Here is a 24,019-nt window from a genome sequence, read left to right on the forward strand (position 1 = left end):
TACATTCAAGAATATAACCCCTGTGATGTTAGGGGACCAGGGCAGAGGTTTGTTCACATGCATCTGTGATGCCACTGTTACCCTGGGAAAAAAGCATGTTGTAAATTCCACCAGGTTCCTAGAACTAGGTCTGTTTAAGATAATTCAGTGCCTGATCACCTAGCCTCCATGCTCAGCTGGCAAACCAGAGTCATGGAAGCAGCTGTTTGCTCATTTGGGCATTGATCCTTTTCAGCTATCTGGGGCCCAACAGTTAACCTGATCCAACAGGTATTTGGTAGGCACTTTGGGAGCAGCCTGGGAAATGACAGGGAATGGTAAAAACTAGAGTGGTAGCAATCTGCTTTTATTCTCAAAGGCAACAACACAGTGTTCTGATAGTTCCTGCTCCCAATAATTAAAAAAAAAACGCATAATTTCCTCCTTTCCATGCCCCAGCACATCTATGTAGAAATATATGTGTCCCTGAGGAACAGTGTGTGTGTGTGTGTGTGTGTGTGTGTGTATGTATCTTCCTTACATATATCTTTACCAGATAACTCTTTAGAAGATGCATGTAACCCATCATTAAACATTCATCATCATACATTTTAAAAAATAACAACCCACTAAGCTCCATGTTCAACATAATGGGAGAAGGAAATAGGATTTACTTACCAGTTTAGCTTGGATGAGGCAGAAGAGGAACAAGTTGTTGGTAATTGTCCAGCGTCTTCATTCAATAAATCACATTGGTTTTGCTTTCGCCTCTGGCTCAGTCTCTGTGCAAAGCAAGTGAACCTCCTTCCTATTCTGCATGAAGAATCAGAAACAAACAGGCTCACTACCCACCAGAGCACAAGTCCACGATTATTGAGGTACTCTCAAAGCAAAACAAAAGAGCAAATGATGCAGAGAGCGAGGGGGAGAGAGAGAGAGAGAGAGAGAGAGAGAGAGAGAGAGAGAGAGACAGAGTTTGGCTGTGATTCTAGGTGTATTCTCAGGACTGCGGCTGTGGAAAGAGTTGATTTCTAAGACTCTTGCTCATGTAGTCAAGAGATGCCATGACTTTGATACAAACTTCACCTATTGTATCTGTGAGAATTGGCCCAGAAAGTGGTTAAGGACTGAAAAGATCATTGAAGGAGAGACTGAATTGTAGCTGATTGTCACTCAGGGGTGAGCATGAAGGCAGCAAATCAGCATGTTATCTTTGTGTTAAATTAACAGTAGAGAAGGAAAATCAACCAGAGGCTGTGATTGCAGCCTATAATTCAGGATTCCTGATGAGTTATAGTTTTTTCTGGGGCTGATCACCCCTCCCCCACTGACCCCTATGACTGCCTAAACCCAGAGTGTTTTAGCTTTAAGTATAACCCCAGCCTAGCAATACTTCCACTGTCACTTGACAGCTCCCAACAAGAGGAGGGGGCGACCTTAGGAAGAACAGACAGCACTCTCTGGCCAGTATTACTCAAAGGATGCTTGAGTTTCTTCAGCAGCTGGTCCTGAGGAAGTGATTGGTATGCAGGACTTACGACACATTCCTTTAGAGAACTTGGACTATTTCAAGAGGAGGGTACCCTGATGTTTCACTGAAAGAAGTAACATATGGAAATACCTGACTTCCCACACAGCAGTCTTATGATTTGCAAGTTTAGCCAGGAACTTGTATTGCATTCCCTAGAAAGCTGCAAACAGACACAGCCTTCATGTTTTCCCTTAAGTTAAAATGGGAAAGGAGCAAAGAGGGTCACCTATAGTTTTCTGAGTCACATTGCTCATTAATTTCATGCCAACACTCATACACACCCAAATATCCCTAGCAACAGCAAAAATTTAGGCATCTCTTGAGCTCTCCATTCAGACTTTATCTTTGTCTACCAAATTCTCTGCAGTTTTACTGATGCAATGCCTTGGGAAACTATGTTGAGCATTCTTAATTGACATAATCTAGGTCTTGATTCATCTGGAGCCAAATCAGCCACCAAACATTGAACCCAATGCTCCCACAAAGCTGGAGAAAGTTACCTGGTGGCAAAAAGCAGTCCTACAGGGCTAATCAACGAAACCATCATTCAGCAAAGGCAAAGAAAGGACTTCTAAGCTTTCTGAAAATGTCTTACTTGCTTTCTGGGGACAGCAGGGTATGCTGACTGGCTCCTTTGGGGAACTGTGGGAAGCACTTCTCAAACAGAGACCTGTAGGTAGCATTGAGTGACTCACAAAAACTCCCCAGTGGCTCTAAGAAGAAAATTACTTATGATTTTTCTTCAGTCCAATCAGCATACCAGAAACTCTCCCTGGGACATTATTTTATATCTCTCTCTCCTGGGATCTATTAAGACCCTAGAAGCCTTACTGCAAGCATCTTGATTCAGGGAGCTTTAAACCTTCAGGTTCCAAGAAGATTGTATCCTTATCCCAGCTCAGAAAAGAGACATACAGAGGAATTCTTCCTCCAGGAACAAAGGTAGTGTAGGGGAGGGGTGTTGCTGATGAATCTTATTGCCATTAATGTCTTAAGACTCATGGATCAAAAATGAGAGGAACCTTCAAGGCATCATGTCTAACTATCCCATTTGACAGGTGAGGAAAATGAGGTTTGGAGAGATTAAGTGATTTTCTCATAGTCATACCACTGCTAATGTTGATCAGAGATTTTTCCCTCTGAGATGACTTTTCAGCTGTCCATTTGCAATGCAAATGCACAATATATGTACATAATAAACACAATGTACACATATATATTTATTATGTATATTTCACTTTTACACATTGTCTTCCCTATTCAAATACCAATCCCTTAATCCCAAAGACTGTCTTTTTTTTTGCATTCCAGGTGCTTAGTTCAGTAACCTGGCCTGTAATTAGCACTAATTGTTAACTGAACAGTGCTTTTGCCTGCATCCTTAATAAGGCTTTGGGAAACAGATGATTCCAAATGATCAGATCCAGAGATAGGATTGAGAAGTATGCAATTAGTTAAACTCAAATTTCAGTGGAAAGTTAAGGCAAAGAAGATTCATCAGGGGGTGAAGTGATCCCTCTGCAGCAAACCTTGTGGTTTGATGACTACCATTCCTGGAGCCAAGAGCCATTGGAAAGTGGATAATCATCCAACCTCTATTCTTGAGCTCTTGGGAACCCAGCATATTATTATGACATAGCTTGAACAATCTTTAAGTCACTAGAATGTGTGAATTTGAGAGTCAAAATTTAAAAAGAAAAAAATTTAAATTTAAATTTAAAAAAAAGAAATCAGAATGTGGGAGAAGCATTTTCCCCCAGTCCTTTACCTGTATATAAGATAGGTAAAGGTGGATATAGGAAAGGATTAGGGACTGGTTCTGTGATTTTATTGGTACTTGAATCTCCCACATGAGAAAATGCCCTCTGCCAATGAGATTTTTTAGTCTCAGAGGATAAGCTGAGAGGTAGAAAAACTAACCCAAGGTTTAGCAACCAGTATGTGTGAAAGGTAGAATTTGACCTCATATCTTCTTGGATTAGAGTTCAGATTTCTATCCACAATACCACGCTGCCTCTGGGTAGAAATAAGATGATGAAACTCACCAAGCCATATGGCTTTGCCTGTGACGATTAGAATGCAGTACTCATGACTGACCAGGCTTTAGGTTTAGTTCTTACAGGGAGTAGTTAGCTTCATACAGAGAAAAGTTTGCTCCCAGTCATGGGCTGTTCTGTAGATTTGATCTGATAGATGGAAAATCTTTACCTTTGATGGCAAGGATAGTACATCATAAAAGCCTGGGTAGTTGGAAGGAAAGCATACTGCATTTATATTCAGATCTGGGTTTGAATTGGACTCTGCTGACTGCTTGTGTAATGTTGGCCAAATTATTTTACTTCTTTAAACCTCAGTTTTATGATCTGTAAAATGAGGAGGTTAGATAGTCTTTGGGATAGCATGCTCTAAATTTGATTATCAGATTTATTGTTTCTCACTACTGGATAAGTAATTTAATGTTAAGTGGCTTAACATTGACCTTAGCTCAAAAAAGGCCAAGGCCTCTTACTGTATCTCCATCTCTAGTCACCTGGATCTATATCTTGCCACTGGACCCAATAGTTTTGGAGGAGAAAGTGAGGCTGGTGATTAAGTATAGCCCTCCCTCACTTAAATCCAATTAACTTGCAAATCATGGCATTGTTTTTCTGAAGCCAGGCTCCTTTTTGAGAACAAAGGGCAAACAATAACAACAAGAAGTTGAGGGATGTATTCCTACCTTAGACAATTAGGTGGTAAAGTGAATAAAGCCTTGGGCCTGGAGTTGGGAAGACTTGAGTTCAAATTTGACCTCAGACACTAATTCTATGACCTTAGGCAAAGCATTGAACTTCTAGCTTCCTCTTCCTTAATTGTAAAATGGACATAATAGAAATTAACTTCCCTGGTTATAAGGATAAAATAAGATATTATTTGTAAAGCTCCTAGCATAGTGCTGCCTCACAGTTGCCATTGAGCAAATTAATAACTATTTGGTCCCTCCTCCTCTTTGCTCTCCTCCTTTCGCCTTTGAACAGTTCACATACAGGTGAGGCCTGTGGATACGGCACTAGACCTTTGGTTTCATTGATAGAGAGGTCTATTGGTTGGAGAAATTCCTCTTGCCAGGATAGATTGTGGACTTGCCTAGGACACTGAGAATTAAAAATGACAGGCTGAGGGTTCCATGATCAGTATGTGTCAGAAGCCAGACTTGAACAGTGGGTCTTTCTGCTTAGATTCTCTCTATTTCTCTGAATCATCTTTCAGACATTGAACATATATTTCATATCTCAACTGTAAACTGTCTTTTCTATCTTTACTTAGAGCTGAGACTCAAAGGGCTTTCCCATCATATAGATTCTCTTTCATGGGCAGGCAAATGGAGCCTCCATCCAGATTTATCTCTGCTCATGTCTCAGTGCAACTAGAGCTGAGACCCAGGTTGTCTAGTTATAGGATTTTACATAATCTAAATTATCTTCCATGGGAAAGGCAAATGGATCCTCAATCTCTCAATGAATCATTTGCTTCAGTCAACCCATTCCTCCTAACTATTCTCTATGAACATACACACACACACACACACACACACACACACACACACACAAACCCCACACAGCTCAATCTAGCTTCTTTGGTTTTGTTTATCCTATTCTTTCTTCAACTCCATATGACCTAGAAAGAATCTTCTTTCTTCCTCATATCTCCTATACTGCCATCTCTATGTCAATCTCAACCATCATTTCTTCTAAAACTCAAGACTTGATGCCTTTAAGAATTTCCAAGGATCTCCTATCTATTTAGGTCCTTAAAACAGATGATAGCCACATAAATTTAGAGCTGAGAGATCCATTAGAGGCCATCCAACCTAGCCTCTCATTTTATAATTGAGAAACTAGAAGCTAAAAGTGTTAAGGGGAGAGTCTACCGTGCCAGGAAAAATGCTAAGTGATTTTTGCAAATATCATCATGTTTGGTCCTCAGAAATATCCTGGGAGGCAGATGTTATTATTATTCCCCATCCTACAGTTGAGGAAACTGAGGTAGACAAAGGTTAAGTGACTTGCCTAGGGTCATGGCTAGGAAATGTGAGAGGCTAGATTTGAACTCAGGTCTTTCTGACTTCAGTTCCAGGCCTCTATCCAGTGTACCACTTGGCTGCTGAGAGAGGTTAATTGACTTGCCCAGGCTCACCAAGCTAATAATAGTTAACAGCTAGCAATTATATAGTGCTTTAAAGTTCAAAATTCAGTTTCCAATGTTATTTTATCATCATGACAACTCTGAAAGCTAAACTCTATTGCAACTCATATTTTACAATTGAGGATTCTGAAACAGGTCACATGAATAGTTATTGTCTAAAGTCAAATTTGTATTTAGATGTTCCTGTTTCCAGATCCCTTGCTCTGACTATCGTTGCACCCCTTGGATGCTTCTAGTTAGTAAGATGCAATACTTAATCTCAAGAAATTTTTCATTCCAAGTCCTTCTGTCTATGCATTAAATCACTTTGATCTCTTCCTTATTTTATCCTTTCCCAGCAATTTCCACCAATATCAGGAATAAGTGATATTTGATCCTGTACTCATAATCCTGTCCAAATATGCAGAAAGACCCATCTATCACAGGCAATGAATTTCTGTTGTGTGGTAAGTTCTATGTGGTAATTTTCCAATGAGTAAACTGAAATTGATCACTTTTTGATGACCTTATAACAATTTTTCAGTTTTTTTAGCACTATAATATTTTGTAACTCTATTGACACATGTACTATGTAATAGTGTGCATACTGTTAGCTATTTGGTTTTCCTTGAGGAACTTATATAAATTTTGCCTTTCTTGGAGACTTTCTGTCCTCTATACAAAGTAGTGCTTAATAACTGCTAAAAGAATGTGTGTAGCTTATATCATACTATCTTGTATATGCATGTGTTTTGTACCAGATTCCTATGTACATGTCTTATCTCTCCAATGATTTCATCTTCTATGGCATTGAGTTCAGAAATCTAAACACAGTAGAGATTTGGAAATACTTATTGATTGAGGTCAGTACTGAACCAGTCACAACATTTCTGAGAATCATTCTGTGGAGTCACAGAGAGAAATTTGGAGAAGTGTAGTGAGCCCACTAGTAGTAATATGGTGCAACTAGGTGATCCAACGGATAGAACACTAAATGTGAAGTCAGGAAGATCTGAGTTCAAATCTTATCCTCTTTCCAATATGGGAATGTAAACAATTTTAAAGCCGCTGAGTCCCTTAAACTTTTTCATCTTTATTTTTTATAATTTTTTTGAATCTTCTGTTTGAATGCCAAATTTTATGTAATGTTGGCCAAATTTTGTTTTCAGCTCTTGTCTTTTCATCAGGAAAGTTTGAGCATCTTTTATTTCATTGAATATCCATTTTTTCCCTCTTGGTTGCAATTCTGATATTTGTCCTCCAGAGCATCCATCTGGGTCCAGGGGTCAGATATGAATCAGGATGACTGCAGATGACCCTGGAAGTGAGGTAAATAGGGTTAAGTGACCTACCCAAAGGTTCACATAGCTAGTGATAAGTGTCTGAGGCAGGATTCGAACTTCCATTTTCTTGACTCCAAAACCAGAGCTCTATCCATTGTACCACCTACCTGCCAATTGCAATTCTAGCTTCCTCTGGAATATCATATCTTATATAATTTGCTTCTTTAACATGGAAGTTGCTAAATTTTGCATGATCCTGACTGAATTTGAATTGTGTCTTTCTGGTTCTTGACCTGAGAGCCCTGCAATTTGCCTATAATAGTTTGTCCCAGAAGTTTTTATTTTGGGATGTCTTTCAGGATGTGATTAGCAAACTCTTTCAATTCCTATCTTACCCTCTAGATCTAAGTTATCAGGGTTATTTTCCTTGATAATTTTTAAAATTATAACATCTAATTTTTTTTCAATCATGACTTTCAGGTAATTCAATAATTTTAAAATTACTATTTCTTGATCTATTTTCTATGTCCATTTTTTCCAATTAGGCATTCTACTTTTCACTATTTTGACTTTGTTTTATTGTTTCTTGCAGTTTCAAAGAATCATTAGCTTCTACTTGCCCAATTCTAAATTTTAAGGAATAATTTTTTTTGTGAGCTTTTACATCTATTTTTTTTCCATTTGGCCAATTCTACTTTTTAAGGAGTTATTTTGAAGAAAATTTTTGTGCCTCTTTTATTAGAAAACTAATTCTGTTTTTTAAGGTGCTATTTTCTTCAGTATTTTTGTATGCTTTTAAAAAATACTTAATTTTCCTTTTGTAATTTTCTTGTACTACTCTTGTTTCTTTTATTAATTTTAGCTCTTCCTTTAACTATTCCAGGAACTCTTGCTGACCTTTTGAACAGTTAACATTTACTTTGAGGCTCTGATTGTAGCTGTTTTTACAATGCTGACTTCTCAGTTTATGCCTTAGTCTTCCTTTCTATCATTTTAACTTTTAGGGTCAAGTTCCTTTTGTTACTTTTGTTTGCTCATTTCTCAAGCCTATTTCTTCACTTTAAATTTTATGTTAAAGTTGGTCTCTGTTATATGGAGTTAGGAAGACACTGTTCAAATGTTCTAAGCTTCAGGTTTCGTGTGTGTGTGTGTGTGTGTGTGTGTGTGTGTGTGTGTGTGTGTGTGTGTGCGAGCGCACTAACTGCTGTTTTCAGAGTTAGTTCTGGAGGTCTTTGTGCTTCCAAGGTGGTATTATCCTGGGAGAGATATGGTTACAGCTCTCCTGATCAGTACTCTGATCTTAACCCAGGAAGATATCTTGCTCTCTTGCAGTCATAGGTATTAGTGCTCCTCTTGAGCCTGGAACTTTGTCCAAATCCTCTGCTTTGCTGTAACTATAAGTGCTAGTACTCCTCTTGGTCCTGCAGCTATGACTAGGTCTCCTGTTCTCTTGTGATTGATCACAATTATTCCTCTCTATCTTGAAACTATGAACCACTTATGGGCAATAGAATTTCCAATTAATGCCAGAACACCTGATGCCAACAAAAGGTCCCCTGTATTGTTTTCTAACTAGTTGTCCAACCCCCTTATTACATATAGATATGTGCTGAGAGCTCCTAAAGCTGCTAATGTTGTTTCTGTCAGCTGATTGCTGTTAACCTCAGGCACACTACTTAGTGTTCTTTCTAGGATTTAGACCTGCATGCATTATGTTGTTACTGTCCTCTTCTATGTACCTGCTAAATTGTCTTAGGTTGGAAAAACGTCTCTTTCTGAAATTTTCTTGCCTATGTCACTCCAAAATTTGATTTGAGATGTTACTTTAAAGTAGTTCAGTTGGAACTGGAACTGGAGAGTTCAGCTGGGTACTGCCATTTTAGATATAACATGGTGTTGCGTGGTGTCTTCCTAGATTTCACCTAACTCTAAATCTATTATACTATGATCCTATTAAGAAAGATGAGGCATGTTGTTTTTTCCAACAAAATGGAAATATTGTTAGTGGCCTTATTTTCAATAAGAATAAAAAAAGGTGGAATCAATTTGTGTCCAACAATTGTATAGAAGAGTTGATTATTGATGGTTGATTATTATTACAACCATAAGAAATGGAACATATGAAGAACACAAAAACCTGTCTGAAAAACCTGGATATGAAATGATGCACAAAAAGGAAAGCAGAACCCAAACAACAATAATGATAAGAACAATACTACCAGCAAAAAAAGTTTGGAGAAATATTCAGAAAAGAAAAGTTCAGAATTCAATTTAGTTCAATTTAGGTCAATAAGCATTCATTAAATGCCTATTATGTGCCAGGTAATTTTTCTCAACTGTGGAGAGCAAAAGACAAAAATAAAATCAATTCTTTCCCTCCAGGAAGATTACAATCTACCCAAAGGTATAGAGAAGACATATGGAAACAAAAAGAACAATTTAGTTACTTTATTGCTAAACATGAATTAGATAGTCAGAATTGTGACTGTCAGTATAGAAAACTTCTGTTGTGGAAACTTTTTGTTCTAAAACAGAATTGTAACCCAAAGTCTTAAATTGCTGAGAGGTCACATAGCTAGGATATGTCAGAGGCAGTATTTGAATTCAGATCTTCCTGGTCCTATTCACTGTGGTACATTGTATGTCTGCTAAAATTAACTTACATTTTAAAAAACTGAAAAGAACAAAAATTTATGATTTTAGGAATATATTTCTATTATAAGTTGAATGTTTGACTTCATGGAGAGTTAATAATCACTTTCATATTCAGTCTGTCTACTATGCCTATTCTCTCTTTACTTCTACCTCTTATATACCCTAGTTCCCTTTAAATCTCTACTCAACTTTAAGAGGCCTTCCACATTTCCCCCCCACACACACACTTGTTAGTTTTCCTCCCATCAATAATTCTTTTTAGATGGTCTGCATACATTTTGTTTTTATTTACTTAGAAAGCATGCTATTTTTCACCAATAGATATATTTCTTACTGGCTGTGAATCTCATGTGTATTTTTGTTGTAATCTTTTTTTCTGCCTTATATAGTAACTAGCACTAAAAAATGCTTAAAAATAATTAATGTATGCATTATGATTTGCTAACTTTTCTTTTGTAAAATTCTAGAAGCCATTTTGTGAACTAGTTTTAAGGTAAAATTTCCACCAATATCAGGAACAAATAATAGCTGATCCTGTACTCATAATCCTGCCCACATTTTCAGAAAGACCCATCTATCACAGGAAATGAATTTCTGATGTGTGGTAAATTCTTTGTGGTTATTTTCCAATGAATAAACCTAAATTGATCACTTTTTGATAACCTTATAACAATTTTTCAGTTTTTTTTTTCAGCAAGGATCTTTAAATTTGTGGCCCTTTTCATCAGTTCCCAAAATAAGTTATGAGAAGAAATCAGCCGTGTTCTTCACTATGGTCCAGGAGGGAGGTACTGACTGGCAGCTTCTGCTCCCTAATCTCCCCAACCCTTCCGTAGGGTGTTGGCTCCTCGCTAATTACTCTGATTCTTTTTTTTCTTTCCCCCAAAGAAAATATGCCACTTATTGAAAGCTGCTTATAAAGGGACCAAAAAAAAAATAGGAAAAGAAAACCAACACCCCAGGGTGTACCAGAACATGCAGACAAGGCTCCTTGAGTGTGTGAAGTTGTTAGAAATGAATGTAAGACCCTTCCTCCTCCTCCTCCCTCTCCATTTCTAAGCCACAAAGAAAAAGGAGGAAAGAAAAAGCATCTCCTATTCAACCCCAATCAGACCTTTTCAAAAGGTTCAGACTGTTCACTGGCATATTTCTTGATTATTTTGTTTTAAGCACCAGTTGACCTTTGGGATTGAAACTTGGAGGTCCTAAAATATCCCCCAAAAGGCTCTTCTGACATTCTCTTTGGACTCAGAGACAGGATGAATAAAAGACCTCTTAAGAAGGAGATGGTCCTTAGGAGATGCCTGGGGAGGTTTTATGACAGAATGTTTATCAAAAATGAGCCATCTGAGGTTTCCCAACTTCGAAGCTTAGAGAAATGGGATTCTCTTGAGATGGCTCTGAACTCTTCACTGGAAAGCTTTCCAAGAACCATTTCCTACTTGTTCCATGCAGTCTCTTTCCTCTGGCATCACCCTGGGATAGTCAAATCCCCTACTTCTGAAAAGTCTTCTTGTTCTGGCTGCAGACCCTCCTTTCAGTCATCATTATAATTCTCTCGTTATGAATTCCCTATTGTCTGTTATGTACCCAAGATCCCCCACAGCACACGGAGGAAAGGAATGTAAGCCTGCTAGGTCTGTTTCTAAGTCTCAACCTTGTCCTCAGTCAGGTCACAATGCCCCATTTATATGTGGCCTCAAAGTTTTATCATAATTCTTTATCTACTCAGTACCATATGCTCTCTGAGGCAGGTCAAGAGAGTTAGGGAATGAATTGCATTTATACCCATTTTCTCAATTTCCAATTAAATAACACACTTAAAGTCCATGTGTTTATTTCCCACTGTCCTAATTTTACATGCAAAAAATATATCTTTACAGACAAGAAACACTGTATAGTATAATAGAGCTGTGGCCCCAGGCTTAGCCGCGTCTGACGTGTGGTGACATTATGTCAAGACAGCTGCTATTATATAATAACTGGGTATTCTTGAGGATTTGGTGGGATCGTTTCACTGTGAATTGATTTCAGGGTCAGGAGGTGCTAAATTGTTTCAAACAAGCACTTAGTTTGATGACAGTTGTACCATAAATTCTGATTTCAGGGCAGTTTTAAATATACAGCAGCATATGTAATGAGAGACAGCCTCAAAGGCAGCAAAACCTAGCTGTAAGTCCTGCCTGTCACATACTGGCTGTGTATTTGAGAAAGTACCAACCTGTACTGATCGGAGTTGCTTCACCTGGAAATTTCCTATATTAATGAAATTCGTAGATCCAGATTTTGAGAACTGTAACTAGGAATTTCTTTAGCATCTGAGAGAAGCTGCACTGGTAAAGCCAGTGAAAAATAATATTGACTGGGGGGTGGGTGAAGGTGGACATCAAGCACCTTTCCAGAGTGACATGATGGCTAGAGAGTTATGCTTAAAGACAGGAAGACCTGAGTTAAATTTGATTTGATCCTTATTTTTTAATAAATGTGACCCTGAACAAATTAACCACTGCCTCAGTTTCCTCAACTGTAAAATTGAGATCATAACAGTACCCACTTCTTAGTGTTATTATAAACATCAAGTGAGATCTTTGTAAATAGCTTAGCAAACTGTCTTCTCCATAGAATAAATACTTGCTAAAGTAATTCTTTTCTTTCCTTCTCCTTGTCAAGGGGGACAGAGATGCTAGAACAAAGACAAAGTTGATCCTTCTCTTTCCCTCTTAGAAAGTGTTTAGATCCTCATGTAGCTATGTATAACTAAGTAAAATGCCAGTTTTTCCTTCATAGTTGGCATTCAGGGAACTTAATTACTTTTGGCTAAGTTCAGAACAGTAATTCTTACAGCTTTTAGTGAGGGGTCTGAAGAGATTTAGATCCTATCTTCTTCCCTTAATAGATACCAAATCAAACCAAACCCCAACTACAAAACTAGAGTTGGATAGGAACTTGAGGGATCATCTAGCCAACTCCTTTGTTTAAGAGAGAAGGAAACTGATACCTCAAAGAAGAGAAGTGACTTTGCCCAGGTCACAGAGGAAACTTTATTCAATTATTACTACAACTGAGACAGAGGGAAGTCTAATGGAGAGTCAATATCGCAGATTCAGACAATGGGAGCTGGGAAGTTCAGTGACAGTTGTCATGGACCACTTCATGTTATAGAGGAGAAAATGGATATCAAATCAATCAACAAACATTATTAATTACTTTTTACATTCTAGACATGGTCTTTATTTCTGGGGATACAAAAAAAAGGCAAATCAATTCCCTGCCCTCCTGCATTTACATTCCAATGCAATAAATAGGTATGTACAAGTTACATACAGAGGAGATAGAAGGTCATTTATAGAGGAAACTCACATTTTGTAGCAGACCAGACAGTAGGACCCAGGGCTCCTGACTATTTTTCTAGTCTGTTGAAATGTGACCTTCCTTACTGGCAGGTCACCCCAGACCTAATTCAGAGGGCCTTAAAGACCTCCCAATCTTTTTTTTTTAGGTTTTTTTTGTAAGGCAAACAGGGTTAAGTGGCTTGCCCAAGGCCACACAGCTAGGTAATTATTAAGTGTCTGAGACCGGATTTGAACCCAGGTACTCCTGACTCCAGGGCCCGTGCTTTATCCACTATGCCACCTAGCCGCTCCCAAAAGCCTCCCAATCTACTTGTAACAGAACCCCACTTCCCTTTTCTCCTTTATCCTACCAGATGCTTCCCTTTTCATAAAGATACCCTGATGCATATTAAGCATTCCTAGTCCTTGTCAACAATCTTGCCACTGGTTCCTTTAGGATCTCCATACTTTCTAGAAACACTGCAGCTTAACTTTTCTATATTTATTTTCTTCTTCGAATAAAATATTGAGCTCCATGAGAACAAATTGTATCTTTATATTCTCCTTAGATTCCTAGTGCTTAGTTTTATGCTTTTCATTTGTAGGGAGACCTGATGTCTCCTTCAGAGCAATGGTCCTGATCTCATCATGCAAAGCAAGCCATTGAGGAAGAATAGGGAAACTTCTGTCTTTTCAGGCAAACCCTAGACTTAAACTCACCTCCCCTTTCTCTAGGCTCCATACTCCATGAAAACTTGAGCATATGGGGAGGACAAAGCTTTGGGACAGGAAGCACATGGAGGCGTGAACCTTTAACAAAGGGTAAGGGCTCAGCTCCTCCTTCTGCATGATCCTTCCAGAAGTCTTGCCTCATCCCATCCAAAGCAACGCTCTCCCAGGTGAATAGGTTAAAAGGCAGATAAATCGTAGAGACTTCTAAGTCTTTAGAAACATTTCTTCTTCCCTAGGAGTAACCTGATCCAGCCCACTCCTATCCATTCCCACTCTCCATGAACTACTCATATATGGGGCTCTCTTTCAACCCATCCCGTTTCTTCTGATCTTCAAACTCTAGTAGTTGTGCTACCCATCTTTCCTCCCTCTCTACTCCCCTCCTTTTCATTCCACTTTTGGAAAAACATGAAGCAATATGGTCCCTGAAAGTCTATTGTTATTAGGTCTGAAATGATCAGTTGTTGGGGTAAGGGCTGGATTCCCTTTTCCCAGATAAGCCAAGTTAGATCTTAGGTTACACTAGTCATGGTCTCTGCCTTTTTTCTTCTTTTGTCCAAGGAACCCTATGTGGTTGACATGGTCTTCCTCAGTGGAAATCTGATGCTAATCCAACTATGTCCCTCATTTTCTTTGTTTGGTTGTAGTTCTGCTCTTGCTCTATCTACAAGGCTCAGTTCCTGCCTTCTTTAGAGAGGCACAAATCTGGAAATATTCATTTAAATTCCCTCCTGGTAGGGTGAAGCCAAGATGAAGCAAGGGTAAGGAGCAGTTCAGTCAACATCCTTCTGGGAAAAAAACAAAACAAAACAAACTCTTCCAAATAGATCTGGAATATATGTCTGAATGAATCCTGATTTAGACGTCCAGAAAAAAAGTCACAGTAGATCATTTGTCTAGTCCAATATAGCATAGAAAAGCAGAGTGGGAAGTCTTCTGACAATGGGGATGAGGAGGGTGGTCTAGGAACTTGCTGAAAGTGTGCACCAACATGAGAGTGGGTCTAGGACCCATGACAAGGCACTGAAGCAAGAACAGTGCCATCTGATAGTATTTTTTCCTTCCTACCCAGTTCTGAATCATAGACCTAGAGATAACTCAGAAGGGAATTTGCACATAGGTGTAGCATTCCCAAGGAGAGAGGCCCTAGATGGTGTGCAAAGAAAATTGGAAGTTCAGAAACCATAAGTAGAGGCAGCAGTGCAGATTAAGACCCCCAGGTACAAGGCACAGTCTATTTCTAACATCTAGTCCAACTGGCAAAGAAATAGCCAAGGCTAAAATTGAAGGCCAGAGGGGAGCTTGCTACTCTGACTCAATAGAGTTTTCCAGCTGATCAATAGGAACATGGTCTAACTGCAGTCTATTCTTACACAGACCCAACCTAGGTCAGGAACTTGCAGAGCTCATACCAGGTTGGGAGCTGACTACTCTGAATCAAACTACTTTCAGAAGCCTGAAAGTTTACAAGTCCCCAGCCTATCACTGATATTCTGGAAAAACACAACATTGAATCATACCCTCAACCCCACCCACTCTGAAAAGCAGCAACAGGTCCAGTCTAGATCTTCCTTCCACAAGTGCCACAGAACCCAACCCTAACCACAAGTCCTATGTCAGGAAATAGTCTGAAAGAATGAGCAAACAAAAAAATGAGCCCCATCATAAAAAGCTATGATTTTGGCAAACAAACTCAAGATACAAAGCCAGAAGAAATGGATGATTCTAAAACATCTACAATCAAAGCCTCAGAGCTTTGGCAAAAACTAAACTAGAATTTTTGGAAGAGATGAATCAAGAATGAAAAAAAAATTAGAATGCTTTTTTACAAATGGAATGAAAGTACTTGAGGAAAAAAATGGAAAAGAAATGAGAACTATGGAAGAAAGAACTGGAGAAGGAATCAACAGCTTGACACAAGAGATAAAAAACCTAACCCAAGCAGCAAGCTTCCTGTAAAGTAGAATGGCAAATAGAAACCAACAACTTCAAGAAGCAACAAGAAATATAAACAAAGTCAAAAGGCTGAAAAAATAGAAAATCTAAGGCATTTCTTAAAGAAAAATACCAAACGTGACTTAGAAAACAGATCAAAGAGAAAAAAATTAAGACTCATCTGAATGCCATGGCCCACACCCCCTTCCAAAAGAACCCAGAAATTTCAAATATTTCAAAAATCTTAAAAGAAAACTTCCCATAGCTCTTAGAATCAGAGGCAAAATAGACATAGAAGTAACCCTACTGATCACCTCCTGAAGGAAATCTAAGAATCTACCTAGCTTCATGCCAATAGGTCCTTTGTGTAAAAGAAAGAAAACAAAGCAGTGTGTGAGTTTGTCTTCATCTATCAAGATTCAGTAATATTCAAAAACTTTTCCAATAAAATTCAAGAAAATTATTATGTACCCTCTATGTGAAAAGTTTACTTTCTAGGATGGAGATCTAAAAAAGTTCACAAATAATTGAGTACCAGGTTATTTGTGCATACAGATTAGGAAGGAGTAGGAGGAATGCAGAAGGGACTCAGGAAAGACTTCTATAAGAAGTGGTAATTGATTTGAGCCTTGGAAAAAAGCTAATGATTTTAAGAAATAGAGAAGAACAGAGACTATATTCCAGATATAAGGGACAGTCAATGCAAAGTCATGGAGAATGTGAGATGGAAGGTCAAATTTGGGGAAGTTTGGCAAGAAGAGAAGAACCCAGTTCAGCTTTCATTAAAACAAATCCAAGAGGCCATACAAATTATTTTGCTATTCAGGAATTTTGTCACAATAATAAATAATATTTAAAATTAATGACTTCTCAATTGGAGACAAGTAGAAGGTATGATTTATAGTCTGCTTGATTACAAGATACTTGTACAGACTGCCTTCTATTTAGAACACTTTCATCTAAAATTTTCCCAGGGTAATCCATTGTTTATAATGAAAAATTCTTCAACATAACTGAATACCAATCTTGGGTCTGGGTCTCCAATTATCATTAAGGGTTTGATTTTTGTTCTTGTTCTTTTGGTGAAGAATTCTTCGGGAAGTCTCAACACAAATTCAAATTCAATTTCCTTTCATTGAAGTTGACAATCACTCAAATGGTGCTAGAAAGAGGAATGGAAGAGATGAGCAGGAGGAAACATAATATTTTTAAAAACCAACTAATTATTCAGAAGTTGTTTAAAGAATGTTATCAAATAAATGAAAAAGAAAAAGATAGGCTAGTCAGATAGTACAAGCAGATGTAACTAAAGGAATATTTGTGCTCCACTGCCAGCTAAATGATATCAAAAGAAAGTAAGATGGGTTCCAAACATGGGTAAAATCCAATTTTGAATTTATTAGACAAAACACCTAGAATCAGGGTATGTACTGATTAATGTTTAATACCTGAAACTCTTGGAAAACAAAATGTACCTAAAACATACTTTTAAGTTTAACCTGTATTTTTAACATTTTCTTCATCACTTTTTATGTCTATACAATCTGCAAAATAATAAATTAAACCATGATTTTTAGCATGCTGATTTTTGAAGTATAATTGCTAACGCTGAAAATTTAACAATTGTGGTGATTCCACCATGCTCCTGTGTCTAGAATCACTGAGTGGGTTGCCAAAGGAATTGTGGGTAAGATCATAATCATAGGTCTTTGGAAGTCCTACAATATTCAAAAATAAAAATATGCCCTGCAGAAATTAAAGAAGGGGCATGAGGTTTTCATGAAATAACAGGAATCATTAGAGGAGAAGGTGTTGAAAAAGGGCTGGGAACCACTGCCTTGAACCAATATCTGCAATAGTCCTTTGAAAAGAAGAGATAGCATTTCAAAAAATCAGTAAAGTTGAATGTTCAGTACACAAGTTCAAGGACATGAAATCGATGAATCAAAAGTCCCCACTCAGTGAAAAGAAGGTTGACTATTAATAGGTGAGACTCTCAATGCCCTAAAGAAATAATTTACTGGTAACATGTAGGAATATTTCTCTTCATGATGCCCATTGTGAGGATATCAGAATATAGAATACATATTAATTTCATCTCTTAATTAGTCATCATTCTTTTGACCCTATCAAAATATTGTCAAATGAATTTCATTTTTTTTATTTTTGTTTTTTGCAAGGCAATAGGGCTAACTTACTTGCCAAAGGTCACACAGCTAATGAAGTTTTAAGAGACTTGGACTGGATTTGAACTCAGGTCTTCCTGATTCCAGGGCCAGTGCTCTACCCACTGTGTCACCTAGCTGCCCCTGAATTTCAGTTGTCTATACTGAAATAAGATAAATTTGTTATATTAGGATGGAAGGATGAGCTAAGAGGCACAAAACATGGGATTATCATTATTTTTAGTGTTTCCATATTTTATTTGAGTGATGACAACTGGTCACCACCATGATGACCAGAAACACTTGAGATGAAAAAAGTGAGACAAGAAGAAAAAATTTGATTGAATTGTAACTATCAGAATGTAGTCTTCCAAAAGAATCTAGGTAAGGTGCCGAATGGGGAACAGCTCAGGAACTGGGTGTCTGACAATTTTATTTTCTGTTTGTGAATATTGAGGAGAGGTGGTATCAGAATCATGAGTAGTGAAAAACATTTTATATTCCTTTTATCCTAACTTTTAGAAAGCGTGTGAACTAGGTGCTTTATGGCAGACATGAACAAATTTCTTTCTATATAGTTCTTCCTTCTTTAAATGTCAATTGCTAAATAGATTGAGGGAAAATATGATGGTAGATGATATTCTGAAAGCTCTAAAGAACCTTAGATTAATTTTCCAACCTTCATAAGGCTAGGTAAGGGAGGAGAGAGCCTGGTCATCTGAAGGTTAATAAAAAAATAAAAAAAAATATTGCTGCTAAGGACAGAAGTGAACCATATATCGCTTATCATACCAGTCACTAATGTTTCCTGCCTTTGTGGTTGGGGAGGCAACCTGCTGTAAAAAACTGAGAGCTGCAAGGTTGTTTCCTAATGGCGGCAATCATTGTTCCCCATATTAGGGCAAAGTCCACACAAAGGGAGATAATCATTTTCAAAAGCTTGCAAAATTAAATCCAAGCCATTAACCAGAACAGGAAATATTGCCAGGCTCTAGAAATGAATTACCCAGCTCAATATCATTGGAGTAATGAAATTGTCAATAGCAACAGTTCAGCTGTTATTTGGTTCATTTTTCTATCCATTGGGTTGCCCATCCAGGGACCCTTTAGAGGAGGCAACAGATAAATATGAGTATTAACTGTGTTCCTAACACCAAAACCTGATCAGGGTGACAAACCTGTTAATGAAGTGTATTAAAAAACAAACAAACAAATTACCAACCTTATAAGAACCACTGAGTCTCCATCATTCTCTGCCTGTTAACTTATAAAACAAAATGACTAAGACTAGTAGTATATAGTTAATTCCAGATTTCCAAACAAACATTTCAGCACGGGTTTCCTTACCCTTTGTTGACTGCAAAATAAACAAATCTTTAGCAGAGAAGCCCCCTCCCCCTCTAGCAACCAGTCTGCTTGGGTGGTATTAATACTTTTTACAAAGCAGTAAAGACTGGAAAAATCTCTGTTGTCTCTACATGGGCTGAGAGTGGAAGTTTCTAGGTAGTAACATGGTAGGTTTCTATTCCCAACACTTGTAGAAGCTTCTTGTAGAGTTTTTCTGATCTCTTTCTAAGAAAACTGTAAGTAGAACACTTGGCCCTTGGAGTGCCCTCCCACCAACATCACAGAATGACCCAGTAAAGCTACATTTCTTTCTGATTTACTATTCCTTGGTCCTAGATGAATCCTTGGGCTCTGATGTTAACAAGTGAATCCCTTCTTTTTCCTCCCAAAATAGACTGAAATTTACTTTCTTAAAATGTGTTTTCAGAAATACCCTCTTTTGAGGCCTTGTTGTTATGTCATCTTTCATAATGAGGCCCCAACTCTTCAGGGTCTTCCTAGGACAAAGCCCACAGAGTGTTTCCAATGGTGGGGCCCAGGCTTTTTTAGGCAGTTACAATATTGCATAGGAGTGTCTGCTTGTTTCTGATTATCCTAGGCATCTCTACTCAGTGGGTGGCGATTTGCATGAGTAATCCTGGTAGCTTTCCTGGTCACTCAAGTCATAAAAGAAATTCCTCCCCATCCTCCCCACCCCCCCCTTTTTTCTGGATGCCAACAGATTTTTTTTTCCACAAACTTTCCTGGACTATTTTGGATTGGGTTTGAACGAGAGGTAATGACTGAGATTCTGGGGACCTGAGCCAAATTTTCAGCAAGAGTCCTTTTGCCTTTTGTTAATTGCAGTATTAAATTGATTTTACAACACAAAACTTCCTCTCTTCATTTTAGGCTACTCTTCTAATAACTACCTCTATTGTTTGAGACTTTCTCTCCAGCTAAGTTGTTTATCTTTCTCACCTAAGCAACCCATCACAAGCAAGTCAGATGGGGAAAAAAAATCCTCTCCTTAGCTCCACACTTGTGAACTCACTTTCAAAGGTGAAAATAGCAGAGGAAACTTAGTGACTATTAACTAGTTTCCGGTAGAAGAGAGGTGAGAAAATTAATCTTATTTGACCTTCCAAAAAGATGCAGGCATTGAGGTAATAATTGACCTTACAAAAAAAGTAAATAATTGCCTCTCCATGAGAGACAGTAATCAAAAATCCACTCCAAATTATCTGGAAAAGTTTTCACTGAGATTATTTTACCCACTAAAATGAGTTTTCAGTAACAGAGATTTAAGGCTTTTTATTTTCTTTGCTGATGTTGTTCATTGCCCTGAAAAATTCAATTCAATTTTATTTTGTGAACATCAGGTGCACCTGACCTAGAGCTCAAACAGCCAAGAGTCATATGATCTACTTGAGGAAATAAAAGAAAGATAAAGGGAAAAAGCAGAGCTTACATACATTGAAAGAAGATTAAAAAGGTTAGCAGAGCAGGCCACTCAATTTTTAAAATAAAGATTCATCTCTCTATGTTTTTAATGTTTCTTCCTTTTTTTCATTGTCCCTTTCAGCGTTTGCCCATTCTTATTTCCCCTCTCCATTTCTGTGTGTTATCTGTCTCCTGCCCCAGCTCTTAAAATGGAATAATTCTGGCTCACTGTCTGATCCCTTCAAAGCAGGTAGAAGCCATGTAGGTCAAGTGACAAAAGTAATTCCTTTCTGGTATTCATTGTCAACCTCATAAGAAGAACCTCTCAGGAACACAAAATGAATTGAATAGAATTAGAAGCTCAACATATCATTCCTCCATATTCTTAATGGTTTTGGGTTTTTTTTTGGGGGGGGGGTTGTGGCTTGTTTTTTTTTTAAAGGAAGGGTTAGACTTTATGTTCAAACCAGATTGAAGAGAGTTGAAGTTGTGGCCATGTCTTTGGTTCAGCTAGTTTAAGCAGGGCAATCCATTCTGAGTTTTAAATGAGAGCTGAACTTGGGATGAATTGTGGGAAGGAAGATGTCAGGAGGCTGTCAGATCCTTAGCACCTCCACAGTCAACCTCTATACATAGCAGGTTCCAGTCCACTTGATCTGTTTTTGAATGCTATTTAAGTATCTTGGCAGGTGAAAAGTTTTTCTGACAGCCCCACTCTAAAACTCAACTAACTTCTTAAATCCAGTTGAGAAAAATGAAAAAAAAAGTAAAAACAAAAACAAAATAATATGTTAATTGTTCTCCACTTTTTAAAATATACTATAGTGAAGAAATCATACACTTAGTAGCTTTGGGATTCTATTGTCCTAATATTAATTTATGCAATGTGCCCCCATGTAGAGGGAAGAAGGTGTGGCTATTTCAATTGATTGGATTAGAATCAAATGAACTGAAAAACAGCTATGACTATTCGAATTCACAGTGAGACTAGAAGAGTTCATCTATTTAAATAATTACCCTTTTACTGGATATAGTATTTAAGGTGTTATTTGCAGGAAATTTCTGAAGTTTCTGAGCAAAGGAAAAGGTAGTCAGAGGAGTAGACAACACTTGAACCTCATTTTCTTCTGAAGAGGTCAAAGAAAAAAGAATATACAGATACATACACACACAAGTTGAATACAGAAATAAAGTTCACTCAACAGGGAAACAAGAGGAAAAAAGAAAGAGTAGGGAGAGAGGAAAGGTAGATTAAGGGATGAATTAGTGAGAAACAAAATAAATTCTTAAAGAGGGAATACAGCAAAAAAAAAAGAAAAGGTAAAAGAGAAAAGCATGGACAAATAAAAATTATCAGTCATTACTGTAAATGTGAATAGATGAAGTCCTCCATGAAACAGAAGAGAAAAGGAAAATATATTAGAGACTAGAATCTAACAATATGTTCCTTACAATAAACACACTTGAAATAGAAAGATAAATGGAGAATTAAAACATGGACTAGCATAGGATCTATTATGGTTCAATTAAGGTGAAAAAAAAGCATCAAGGACTACAATTGTGATCTTGGATAAAGTAGCACTAAAAAAAGACCTAATTAAAAATATAAACAGGAAGACTACATTCTGATGAAAAGACCACAGACAATAAATTAAGTTCCTACACAATATGCACCAAATAGCACAATCTTTAAATTCTTAAAGAAAAAATTAAAGACATTATAGGGGAAAATATATAGCATGATATGGTCAATGTGAGAATTTGTTTTGCTTGATCACACATATTTAAAATGGGGTTTGCTTTTCTTGCTTCCTCAGTGGGATGGGGTAGAAGTAGAAGGAGATAAAAAGGAAGAGAATGTGGATCAAAAAAATTTTTGATTGAATTTTAAAAATTAGCAAAATGAAGAAGTTGGACTACAGGGTCTTTTAAAGTTCCATCTGGCTATAAATCCATAATTGTTAGAAAGAGGTACTATTAAATTAAAAAAAATAACCTTTGAGGTCCCTTCCAAGTTTGAGAATCTATGACTTTGTGGAAACTTATAACACTAAGGGTTTTTATATCTTACTAATATTAAGAATTAATAGTATTAATTTGTCTTTAGTCTGTTTTTCTTATTTCCCTTGTCTCCTTTGAATCAAAGGAATAGTCTTCTTTGAAAAGGAGATTTAATTTAGAGAACAGTTCCAATTCTCCAAGACGAACTTGTAGTTAGATGAATAGATGAAATTTATGATGACCAAACTAAGAATGAGGATGTTTAGTTTATTTTAACTAAACTCAGTATTGAAATGTCTTTTTGTTAAATCAAGAAAGGTATCCCTTTTGTATACTGTTGACCAAAGAGAAAGATGGGATCACTAAAAATGTTCTGCAAGGATGTATGCCATCTTAATAATTAACCCTTTGCTTAATAATTCTAAAACCTTTAACTGAAACTATGTCCAATTGTTTTATTGATGCTGTGGACTTTATTTTTCTTTCGTTTCATTGTTACCATAAAATGTGAGTTGGAAATTGTGGGGAGAGAGAGGCTTATCTAATTTAGCAGGAAGAATTGTATTAGTCAGAATCTCACTTTTGAAGAAAAATACTAGTAACATTTAAAACAATGTGTCTCTTACAGTTTTGCTAAAGTTCAAGAATAGAGTCTTTCTTCTCCAATTTATAAATGCCATACTCATCAGCTGTGCATGAGGCTACATTTGTCTCAGATATTGTGACACTGATGCATTGAAAAAGTTTAGGTAAGTAATCAAATTGAAATCAAGCAGATGATCATCTGGGAAAGACCCAACTGAGCAGGAAGCAAGGAAGGAAACAAGCATTTATGAAGCTCCTACTATATGCTAAGTGTTTTACAAATGTCATCACATTGGATCCACACAGCAATCCTGTGAGGTAGATATTATTGTGAAGCCCATTTTATAATTGAGGAAATTGAGGAAGGTAGAGGTTAAGCAACTTGACCAAGATCACACAGCTAGTAATTGCTGGAGTCCAGATTTGAACTTAGTGATTTTTGATTTCAGGTCCAGGGATCTGCACTTCGGTAGCCACCTAGCTACCTCTAAACAGATACCTAGTGAAGATTGGTTGTAGGAAGGAATTCAAGGAGACAGATGAGTTTATGGCAGAGAACTCTAGCAGCAGGTCTTCGGGACCAACAAATGGAATTCCTGACCCACTATCACTCTTAGATTGTTCCTTCCTGGAACATTCTAGTCTATGGTAATCTAGTGTTATTGACCAAAATAGAAGAAATATCATGAAGGATGACTTCAGTCATTTAGATGGTGCAAAGCGAGGGATAACTAGGGAAACAAGATCACAGAAAGACCAGTCTGTTGGTTAACAATCAATTAAATTCAATATGCTTTAATTAAAAGACTACATCCTGATGGTCATTGCTACCAGACCTCAGCTTTCTCAGTGCTTAAAACCTCTCTGTACATAGCAACATCCTTTCAT

The 24,019-nt window shown here is 37.4% G+C and overlaps 1 protein-coding gene across 4 annotated transcripts in view; it reads right to left on the minus strand.

Annotated features, from left to right (window-relative positions):
* Positions 1 to 24,019, minus strand: part of ANKFN1 (ankyrin repeat and fibronectin type III domain containing 1) — a 503,865-nt gene that overhangs the window by 198,383 nt on the left and 281,463 nt on the right. For all 4 annotated transcript variants that reach the window (XM_074223663.1, XM_074223664.1, XM_074223666.1 and 1 more), the window contains one exon: positions 658 to 792. In XM_074223663.1, coding sequence (XP_074079764.1) covers positions 658 to 792 — 135 coding nt within the window. The remainder of the gene's footprint in view (positions 1 to 657; positions 793 to 24,019) is intronic.

Source organism: Macrotis lagotis, chromosome 2 (assembly GCF_037893015.1).
Source record: "Macrotis lagotis isolate mMagLag1 chromosome 2, bilby.v1.9.chrom.fasta, whole genome shotgun sequence".
Taxonomy (NCBI): domain Eukaryota; kingdom Metazoa; phylum Chordata; class Mammalia; order Peramelemorphia; family Peramelidae; genus Macrotis; species Macrotis lagotis.